Here is an 11702-nt window from a genome sequence, read left to right as displayed (position 1 = left end):
TTTTGGCTACTCCACCCACCTCTGCTTGGGTGGGATTCATTTATTTTAAGACTTAAGATAAATTAAGCCTAAAGAGAACAGAATGTCCTTAACCCTTAATCACACCTTTAAAAAAGTTACGTTGACGTCCCTTCAACACAAAAATGTGCTTGAAACTTTGAGAGGCTATAAAAATCTGAAGGATTGATATTTTTCAAAACTTCATACATATAAAAATATCTATATATATATATATATATATCTTCTATACATTTTTAGAACTTCTATACATTTTTAACCCCTTAATTGCCAACTTCCTGACCTAAGGTCACTAAAGTGAATGTTCAAAAAACACAAAAAATGAAATTTCCCACAGCAAAATGGGAAATTTCTGTTCTGGCTGATGTGGCCTGAGGTTTGTGTAATATGACCCGAAGGATTTGTTTCTAAGTTGAAATTTGTTTATGTAGCGGCGATTTTAGTAAAAAACTCACGTTAACGTCCCTTCGACACAAAAATAGTTTTATATGTATGGACAGAGGAGAGTTAGACTTTCAAAGTAAAAGCAAAGGTTTTTTTATAGCTTACAGACCCATTTTTGTGTCAAAGCTCCCACAACAGGAGTTGTTTACTAAAATGGCCGCTACATAAACAAATTTCAACTTAGAAACAAATTCTTCGGGTCATATGTCACAGACCTCAGGCCACATCAGCCAGAACAGAAATTTCCAATTTTGCCCCAAAAATGTAAAAAATATTTAGCTTTTTGTGGTTTTGGAACTTGGACTACAGTAACTTTGCGACAGAGAGATGGCAATGAAAGGGTTAATTTTTTTTAAAAAGTTATAATGTTTCTACATGTATGTAAAGAGGAGAGTTAAACCTTCAAAATAAAAAAAAGTTTTGAAAAATATCGATCCTTCAGTTTGTTATAGCGCTCTACATTTTCAAGCACATTTTTGTGTCGACGTTGAGTTTTTTACTAAAATCGCTGCTACATAAACAAATTTCAACTTAGAAACAAATCCTTCAGGTCATATGTCACAGACCACAGGCCACATCAGCAAGAACAGAAATTTCCCATTTTGCTGTAGAAAATTTTAAGATATTTCATTTTTTGAATATGCACTATAGTGACTTTGGGTCAGAAAGTTGGCAATTAAGGGGTTGTACAGAGGAGAGTTAGGCTTGAAAAATATCAACCCTTCAGTTTGTTATAGCCTCTCAAAGTTTCAAGCACATTTTTGTGTCAAAGGGACGTAAACGTGAGTATTTTTGCTATGACTGTTTACCCCCTGGGAAAATTCACTCAGTTGGCTTAAAAAATGTAGTTATGCAAAAAATAAAAGTTCAAAAGCACAAAAATGTGCTTGGGTGTGATTAAAGGGCTAGACGCAAGTTAGGCATTTTATACACACTACTGCCACCTCAGGTCATATGTGTAACTGCACCTTCTATATTAAGCTCGTGCATGACAGCACTTCGGACCCGAAGTAACACCGTTTTTAGTGACAGTGCAGGATTTTAGAGGCAGTTGTGGTGAACAGGTCTGAGCTCGTTTATTTTTGGACTTCATCCAAAGCATAAGAATGATTCAAGTCAGTGTTTTTCATGACACATCTTTATTACATATTTCCACAAAAGTGGCATAAATTATTCAAGCATTTCATTTCAAAACGTACTTCATGTTACTGAACATTCAGTAAGTACTATAGTACTAGTTTTGCCCTGAGTTTCATCCTTCCCTTGTCCGGTGAATACCACATACACACACACCACATTTTGTTTGATTCACTCACTTGTTTCAGTGCATTTAATTGAAAAACTAACAACATTACAAAACATTCTTCATTTAAATAACAAATACTTATTTTGTAGAGTTGGACCCTGAGGCGCCAAAAAGTGCATAAAAAGTCGTAAATATAAATAACATGTCAAATATAATTCACACAATATTAATAAAATAAACATTAAATGAATGTGTTAGTGCTACAAAGTCCACGTCTGCCTTTCACACTCGCGCTTCTCCCTCTCGCAGCCTGTGGGGAACACCCGGCCATAACTCGTCCTCGTCCTCGCTGTCCTCGATGATGGCGTTGTCATTCTCCGCTAGTGAGCGAGAGCTGGTGGTCTCGGACCAGTGGATGGACGCAGAGCCATAATCCGACTCGACACTGGACGCCTCGGACACGACCTGGAAACAAGGAGTCAGCATCAGAAAATGCAGTCAGACCAAACTTGTGCATCGACATAATTGTTGGTGTTGACCAGAACATCAGAGGGCAGAGCGTGTTGCAGGACTAAGACAAAAAGTGGATATTGGTGACATGTCACACCCTCTTCAGTACTAAGTGGTACTGAACTTTGTAAAGGAAAAAATGACGAGTTTCAGTGATGTACGTGGGTGTTATACGGAGCGTCGCCCAGACACATCACTCTATTTTTGACAACCATTTCTTTCACAACGGAACATTATTGGGTGTCACACCAAATAATAATACATTTTATAACAATGGCAACAATGGCACCTATTTGTTTATGCTGTTACCAAGCTGAGTCATCATCGGCAGTGAATTTTAAATAAGAAAACTTCTTTGATTTGTTCCTTAATCACACCATGGGCCAGATCTTGTGGCGGCGCAGGCTCTTGGCGAATTATTTTCCGAGTGGCGGAGTTGTATGTGCCATTCGCCTCCGCCACCTGTGAGGGGGCGTCACAAGAGGAGGTGACTGCACTGATGGAAACACGGCTGACATTCACTTCCTCGTTTACATTGCGCTGGCTTGCGGCTCTCACAGGTCAAACTAAAAACTTTATTTACCCTATCGTGAGCTAAACGATGTTCACGTCTGGAGAGAAAAAGAGCTACAGCGTCCGCTGTGGCGCGGATCGGCCGCGCTTGGCGTGAACGCGAAGCAAAACAAAAGCACATGTTCACCCCCCACTCCCACACAACCACTCTCCTGGACGCGGAGTCGATCTGGTTGGAGGAAAATGTGTATGTCTCAACCCACTTAAATGCGCCAAGTCTGGAGTGGCAAGATCACAAAGTGCGCCCTGACTGAGCGCAAAATGTCACGTTGTCTCCGTTTTGATGCACAAGATCGGGCCCCATATTTTTTTGCCTTGAGCACGTTTATTTTGAAGCTGCAACACCATAACCACCCAGTACAGATGATGGCTTAAGAATATTTGTTTACTCGGGAAACTATTGTACTACTGAGAGCTTACACAAACATCTATTGATATATATATTTTTGATATACAACTAGTTCCAATACCAATTCTGTTTTTGGAATTAAAGAAGTTACTTTAAAGGGATATTTCAGGATTTTTGACAGAGAGCCTTATTTCCTTGTTATCTAGAGTGTTGTTGATTTCTGGAGATTTTTTTTTATGATTATTCATGCAGTCCTAATATTTGAAGAGTTTAGTGGTGCTAGGCTAGTGCTAGGCTAGTGCATGTCTATGGAAACGAATAGCCTGCATTAAAAGCCTCTTCAAAATCATGTGGTCGTCCTCCAAACGTTGCCATATCTGATTTGTAGAAAGCTCCTTTGACAATGCCCTATGTCCAAACTCCTGAACTATCCCTTTAAACCACTGAAATGAAAATATAAAACATATTGTACCTTCTTCTTATGTGGCAGATATTGGTCGTCAGTTTTCGACACCGCCTTTGGCTCCGTGTTCAAGAAGGCCACGTAATGGATCAGAGTGTTCAATCTAAAAAGAGATTAACATCACGAAATTACTTTGAGTGTTTGAACTTAAAAAATGCCATGTCTGACTCATTGCAAGTGCTGACCTGTGGAAAATCATCGCCACGAACTGGATCAAAACCGAGGTGGCGAATCCGATGATGAACATGAAGCCGATGGGGTCGATTTTCACAACTCCAAGGTCCTCCAGCTCCACACTCACTTTCGGCAGCTCAATGAAGATGGAGACGTCGAAGGTCTGCAGGGTGAAAGTGGCCACCAACCACAGGGCGTTTACCATGAAGAAGGCGAAGTTTATCTGAGAGGAGATCAAAGAAGTAGTTCAGATTTCAGATTTTTAGACCTCAAGTTACAACTTTCGTGTACAGGGAAAGCACAGAGCCACAAAAGTATAGGTCATATTTATCAGCATGACACCAGTATTGTACAGGAGCAATTGAAGCACTGAAATGATCAGGCTGATCAATGATAGCCTAATAATGTAATAATGTTTCTTCTACAAGGACAAAGCACAGACCTGTTCCTTTGGCAGTGAATTGAAATATGAGACTCATTCAAACTGTCATTTTTATTTTTTTTCAGTCACGAAAATACATGGACATATTAGTCATAGTTTTCATTCAAATGATGAGTAAATTTCTTAGTCGTCAAAATTAACACTGATCTAATCCTTACCTTGTTTCTCAGCGATTTCAGTGCGTCTTTGGCTTCTTCCTGTTTGGCCGCGGGTATCCGCAGAGGTTCCAGGTATTTCACCTGCAGTTCAATAAAGAAGTCCTCCTCTTCCTGTAAAACAAGTAACCATTTTGTTGAAATGTGTTTTCATTTTCAAGTCACGCAAGAATGATCATACATTTTGTTTTTAATAATACAGCCTCTCCTAGTATGACACACTCGCACAGTCATGCAAAATCAACGTTAATGGTGGTTAATTGAACCATCAGCCTTTTGGTTTGTGGCCACACCTTGTCCATTGAATCCTCTTCTAGTTCCATGTCTTCTGACAGTCCCTGCATCTCCGTCACCCAGCCTGCAAACAACAAAATAATATTAGGTAACGTTAAATGCCAATCATCCACTAGTGTCAGATTCATTTCAAAAGAGAGGCAAACACTTACATTGATAAGGGAAGTCATAAACCGGCTCGTCTCTGCAAAAAAAAGGAAAAAAAGGTGAATTTGAATAAATTTCTTGAACTTACAGGCTAGTTTTTATATTTGTGTGAGAGTGACCTTGCAAGTTGTGAAATGTGCCTGTAAACTCGACCCTATCAAGAATTTAGATGCTACAAATATGTTAGGAAAGAATAAAACTGATCAGGCCTTTAATACGACTTATGTGACAAAGTATTGCAGGCCAAGGCGGTCAATTGTACACAATCTATTCAATTAGTAAAACATAGGAACTTCCAGACTGTCGTTTTAAAGCTAAATTTTGTTTAAAAAAACTACTGTGTTTTTATAATGACTGTATCTTGTCATTGGTTATTGTTTTATATAGATCAGGGGTGTCAAACTCATTTTGGGTCGCAGGCCGAAATTCATCTCGTGGGCCGGCATAAGATTATTTATACATAAAAGCGGTGATCATGAGTAGTATATTACGCCATTTCCTTCTTGAATATGAATAAAATGGCAGAAACTTAAACTGCTGTTTGTGTTTATTTTGTGTGTCGGTGCTCACCTGCTGCCGTCGCCGTCGTCGATGATGGTGTTCTGGGGCCCGGGCTCGGTCACCTGAGGCTCGGGCTCCTGTGGGATCAGCGCCTTCTCCTGATTCTGACCACACTTCTTACAGCATTTGGCCCACGAGAACCAGCGCTGAAAGGCACTCTTAGCTGGAAACACAATCAATTTGATTGGCACATCAACATAATTTGTTTTTGTCACAGGTAATACTTAAAAAGCGAATGTTTATCATCATAATTGATCATTATTTGGTTCAGTCTAGACCCCTAGATTTACAGCATTTAACCTGTGTCCTGATTTTTCTGTGTGATTGTTTGAATAGTTGTTTAGTTTGAATTATTTAAATATTCCATTGTGGTTGTAAAAACAATATATAGTGTATTTTGATCCTTGTTATACCTTTCTCTTTGGTGGTCTTGGGGGCGGCAGGTGCAGCCGCTCCCGGGGCAGGTTTATTTTCTCTCGTTCCCCACGACACGTTGTTCAGATTCACCATGGAGTAGATGGTGAGCAGCAGGTACGCACTGGGGATGCAGATGATGTAAAGGAAGCCATAGAAGACCAGGTGGGCCTCCTGAGGGTGCAACAGCGCAGTTACGAAGTAAATGAAGGCCATCCCGATGACAAACATGCTGCTGGGGGTGAAGATGGTTTTGTCGATCACCATCGCACCTAAAATCAAGCGAAAAAGACACATATTTCAGCTGTTCATTAAAAAACATTCCTTATGGTCAGAGACAGTAAGTAATCAGTTACATATACTGTCGTGTGATTACTTGAAACACGTTTGGACGAAATCCCCAATGTGCTTTTTACTTCTACTTGAGTACCATAAGTATTGTATTCTAGCAAAGCTTTATTCTTGCTTGAGTAAATGTTGTGACTACTCTACTTCAGCCTTTTACAGTAGGAACTTATTTTGCCGTGACTTACCGACTATGGCCATGGAGACCACCAACATGAGGAAAGCATAGATCACACTCATAATGGCTGCGATGGTGATCTGATGGTCTGTTTTTAGTTTGAAGCAGAGGCCCAGGTAGATGGCAGGAGGGATCACAGCCAGGACCAGCGCCCAACTCGAGTCAAGGGTGAACATGAAAGAAAGACTTCCTAAGAAGAAAAAATAATCAGAAACGTTTAGTGGGTGACCAGATTACAACGAGGTGAAACATTATTTAAGAGATGTACTGTAGGTGCATGTATTTGAGGGAGAGAAAAACAACAATAAAATTCCCAATAGTCTTGGGACATTTGTACTGTACTTTGTTGTTCTAAAGATATTGTGTTGGACAAAATACTTGGTCATCCTTTTCAATAAACTTTTCAAAGCCACAAAAACGAGCCTTACCTGCTATCATAAGGCAGATTGTGGCAGGGGCAAGAATAGCAGATAACATGGCGAAGAGTTGATAAAACATAAAGGGTTTGGACATGGATGAGTTCCTCTTAGAAATCATGTTGGTGGAACCGAGAAGATCCACAACGTTGGCCATGGTAGAGGGGCCCCACCTCCGCCGCTGCAGACACAAGAGCAGAGGAGAGTTGGCATCAGACCTGATGCTGGAGACTAGACTGTGTTTGTGGACACGTCTTTCTAACCTGGTTGTAGAGCTCTTTAAATTCCTCAGGAGCGTTGGTGTAGGCGTCTGAAGCCGCGTTGTACTCCACTCTCCAGCCCTGTTTCAGCAGCAGAGTGCACAGCCAGCGGTCCTCCCCTGCACAAAACAAAAAAGCAATTCAATTGAAGGGAAAGCGAACATTCATTAATGAACATGTTAGAGATGCAGATTTGCAGAGGCTGAAAAAAAATCATTCCTTTTGTATTCTGCAAGTTCACAGGTTCACATAAGTCCAAGATCTAAGTATGCTTTGAATTTTAAAGTGGGCATATCCTGCATATGGAGACTCACCCCCGCAGGCAGCAGTGGGAGTGGATCAAACAATGTGGTTAGCAGCACTATGTTAAAAATGTTTTTGTGGCAGGTCTTGGCAGAGAGTGTTTGTTTATGTTAAGATAGTTAAAGAATTGTTTACATAAGAAAACTCATTTGAGGAATAGCATTAAATCAGCTCAAGCCAAAACATGGGTCTCACCCTGGTCGTACTGGACGTACTGGCTGGCCTCTTCGGACTTATTGGAGTATTTCTTCATGACGTTGTCGTCCATGAGGGCCTCGGCCCTGAACAGACTGAAGCAGCCCGGACTGCACAGGACGCAGCCAATCACGTGCTCCGCTGTCTTCTGCAGCCAATGACTGATCGCATACTCGAACTTCTGGAACCACACCACCGGGCCTGAGGGAGAAACAAGTGACAAGTCTGTTTGACACTACAGGCAAAAATACTTTGTGACAGTGTGGATTTTAAAGAAAGCATCTAAGGGAGCTTTCAGTTGATTTATTCAATAGTTTAAACTAATTTGTCATTTCTATCTGTGAAAGGTGTCGGGAAAATCACCATCTGAAATAAACAAATGACCTAAAAACAAAAAGGCTTAAATACATTTTGAGTAGGTTTGGACAAGTATAAAATAAGAAATACATGTGACTAACTACAACTAACTAACTAACTGCAAAAAGAAATTGCAATTGTACTCTCAGACTAGTCTACACTGCATCAAATTTAAGATAAATTCTATCCATTCAAGTAATTTATCTAATTTAAATTGTAAATGCTCAACAAGTTCTGTATCTGGTGTGTTTTTACTATCACTGACCTGATCCAGTAGGGTGAATCCTGCCACACGCTGCCCCGACGCGAGGGTACATTTTCAGCCGGTCGACGAGGAGCACCACCGCGCAGGGCTGGAAGTCTGTGTCTCCGTCCAAAGCCAGGAGGTAGGTGTTGTGCTTCTCTTTCTACAGAATTCAAACAGTCAGCCTCAAGATAACGCTGAAATCCCACAGTCCATCAGTCGTAATATTGTTTACCAGTATCTCTTGCTTCAGAGACTCCTCATCCTCTCCCTTCTTCCAACGGGCATAGTATTTGGTCATGAGCTTGTATCCCAGAAGGTAGTAAAGATACATCACCTGTAGATTATGCAGAAAAAACAAGCTAAAATTACAAAAAAAATCTTTTACAACAAATTTAAAGTCACTCTACGTAACATTTAAGGTTATGTGTTGCTATGTTTTGTTTAAATGTTGTTTGAATGGTTTTACCTGGGACCACCTCTTTTTGTGTCGAATTTTGTCTTTGTCCTTGAAGTGGACTACAATGTTGTTCCCGTGTGGCATCGTGACCACGATCCGACCCCCGTACGGCGTCCGAATGATCTTCTGCTTCGGAAGCTGCTGTCGCTTAATGAACATCTCCTCATCTAGGTTGGCGAATATGCTGCAAATAATAACGCAATTACAAACATAAGCAAAGTGTCATGAAGATAAAATAGGTTGTCAAATACAGGCGTAGCAGAAACTTTGCTCACTTACCCATAAACTTCAGCAATGATTTCAACAAGATTCTTGGCATATTCATTCAGGTGACGCCCCCGACTGCCTTTAACGTCCAAAAAGGCGTCATCAAAGTAGATATGCGCCTCAAAAACGAAGTCTGTGAACTCCACGTTGCCCCTGGGTCTGTATCTATCCAGCCTGAACAACACAGCAAAGTTTGTGAGAAACAAACTAACAAAAGTACAATGAAAGTTTTTAATACTGAGCACACACCTGAAGATAGAGATAAGTATGTTCATCATCTCCTCATAGGTTTCATGCCACATAGTCGCACAAAGGTAGATCATAGCTTTATCAATCGGTCTAAAGCTAATAAGAAAGAATGCAAACATTAACTTCACCTTGACAGACAATTATCACATTTTCATAATGACCTCCTAATAATGCAACACCAACCTCTTGAGCTTTTCTTTGGTCTTGATGTCGAAGCGTGTGTTAAGCAGTAGAGATTGCTCGATGAATCCTCCCTCGTACATCCCTCTGACAAACAGGTCCTGAGTCCTCTGTATGCGGTGCAGACTCAGGTGTGACAGGTGGATGGTGCACAGCACCAGGCCCAGCCACCAGGAGACGGCGTAGCCTGAGGAAGAATGACATATTCACTGAATGTTTCACTGTAATGTAATGTACGCTCAAACAGCCTCATGAAGAGCCTGGTTTGTACCAGTGAGAAAGCCGATGTCGGTGATCTTGGACATGTCCAGGAAGCAGAGTGTTTGGGTGACATCATAGACCAGCTCTGGGAAGACGCCGTTGGTAAAGTTGCCGTCTCGCACCTCCACCACTGCATTGCAGTAATGTGTGAAGTTGGTGCTGGTGCCGTTGAGGCTGAGCCTGTAGTCCTGATAGTAGACGATCACTGGAATCACCAGCAGCGCCATGACGGCCAGAGACGCCAGGTACAGAGGCAGGAGGAAGCAGCGCCGCATAGCATGCATTTTACAGGCAGCCAAGGAGAACCAGTGGCACAGAGCAGAGGAGACCAGCTGCACACCCACTGTGATGGCTATGATGCGGGTCTGTTGCTCTGGAATGGACCTCACGATGTCCCAGTCCATCTTGGACAGAGGGACATAAGCTCCTACCACTGAGAAGGTCACAGCCATCCGCAGCAGGCTGGAGAATGTGTTGAGCATGTTCTGGCACTTCTTCATGTCATAATACAAAGCTTTGACACGAATAGAGCGGCTGTGTTCACTGAGCAGTCCAAAGTAGTTTTCCCACCAGTTAAATGACACCAGCAGCGAGGCGCCCACTGCCAGCCCCACCCATATGGCCGTCTTTATATCGCTGAGGTCCTTCAGGATGTACAGATACACGAAGAGGCCGTAGCCCACCAGGATGAGAAGGATGGCAGTGATGGCGGGGGCCAGGAAGCGGCTCCTCTCTTTGCCCGTGCAATGAGCTACCACCTGCAGCAGCGCAGAGAGAAAGGCCGCTCCGTTCAGGATGGTCACATTGGTCACAATGTCCAGGTGCGGCATGGCTACGATGGTGAGGATCGCAGCTCCCCCAGAGGCGATGAACTCAAAGAACAGGACCTGTGAAAACACATTTATCAATGACCATAACTCTTGTAAAAAGACTGAAAATATCATTCAAGAGAAAAAATATCAAGCTAACCAAGGCAGTGGTGGCTAATCTTGGGAACTTAGAGGTTTTGAGGCAGGACTTCCACAAGCTCTTGAGGAAGAGGAGAACACTGGGGGCGACGAGGGCACAGGCGATGCACAGCAGAGACACAGGCTTCTGCTGCTCAGGGATCACCTTTGTGTCTTCACTGGACATCGTGATGAGGAGCAGGAAGGCCGTCTGACATGGGAATGGAAAAGAAAGGGGGTATTATTTATAATGAATAATAATTGGGAATTGCAGTTTCATTAAATTAAATCTCCAAAAAAAACAATAAAAATAAGAAAAACCTTGCTGCATAGAGCTAGTCCAAACACGATCAGCCCGACTGCGCAGAGTGTGATGAACCGCAGCAGTTTGATCATTTTCCACGGAGTGTTTTCATCTTCGATGATGGGCATTTCTCGGGCCGTGTCCCATGGCCTTCTGTTTCACACAAAAACAGGTTTGGCAAAATGTCTGAATAAGTGGTTTATAACAGCATTTGAAATATTTAAATAATTTACATCAACGGATTGTAGAATAATATTTTAGGGTTGGTCATGGGTTTAACTAATCTAATTTTATTAATTAAAAGAGAGTTTAAGGAGGCCTCTCATCCAGGTTTATATTAAAAGATCTGTAATGAAAAGTGTTAAAGGGTTTCAATTTGGAAGACTAGAGGGAATTGATTAAAATTAAGTTAATAAAAATAATAATGAAATAGAGTAAAATCTTTAAAATAGACATACTCTATATTTGGTATCATTAAAAAATAATTTCTAAAAATGAGAGGAAAAAAAGGAGTTAAGAAAGAAAAAATGTAAATGCGTTTGAAGGAAATTCTTACTTGGGGTAATCCTGGTCCTCCATGTCTGGCTCCATAGTGCCTGTGGCTGGTGTCAAATGGACGGTTTTTGCGATGCACAGTGTTATAATGCTGGTCACGCCTCTTTGTTTGAGAAGCTCCACCTGTTTCTCCTGCACTGACACGAGCTGCTCTGGGGAATTCATAGGCTTACCATAACAAGATGGGTTTCACATAACTGACATTAGTGAGGCTGAAGATAAAAGATGTCGGAAGTGTTTCTTGAGAGGACAGTAAAAGAATAGAAAGTAAATTGAAGAGGGAACTTTTTAAAAGTGTTTAAAAGCAAAAAAGGAAATCATTTCGAGATTTAATACATTTAAAAAGGTTCAGTGTCTAAAGAATAAACCTAAAATATACAAATTTGGTCAA

General features: G+C 41.4%; 1 protein-coding gene across 1 annotated transcript; it reads right to left on the bottom strand.

The window, feature by feature from the left end:
* Nucleotides 1-1990: 1990 nt before the first annotated feature.
* On the bottom strand, nucleotides 1991-11476 carry LOC306973501 (chitin synthase chs-2-like; the record flags this gene model as incomplete). Its single annotated transcript, XM_079570425.1, has 22 exons — nucleotides 1991-2173; nucleotides 3613-3706; nucleotides 3789-4000; nucleotides 4378-4488; nucleotides 4668-4732; nucleotides 4821-4852; nucleotides 5386-5539; nucleotides 5790-6062; nucleotides 6324-6503; nucleotides 6742-6910; nucleotides 6993-7108; nucleotides 7488-7688; nucleotides 8110-8251; nucleotides 8324-8425; nucleotides 8558-8732; nucleotides 8828-8989; nucleotides 9065-9160; nucleotides 9248-9431; nucleotides 9516-10392; nucleotides 10475-10663; nucleotides 10774-10909; nucleotides 11313-11476. The coding sequence occupies 22 exons, from the start codon at nucleotides 11474-11476 to the stop codon at nucleotides 1991-1993; spliced, it is 4017 nt and encodes a 1338-aa protein (XP_079426551.1).
* Between the last annotated feature and the right edge of the window lie 226 nt (nucleotides 11477-11702).

Source organism: Gobius niger (assembly GCF_951799975.1).
Source record: "Gobius niger genome assembly, chromosome: 14".
NCBI lineage: Eukaryota > Metazoa > Chordata > Actinopteri > Gobiiformes > Gobiidae > Gobius > Gobius niger.
Note: the sequence above shows the minus strand (reverse complement) of the source record. Positions and strands in the feature narration are given on the sequence as shown.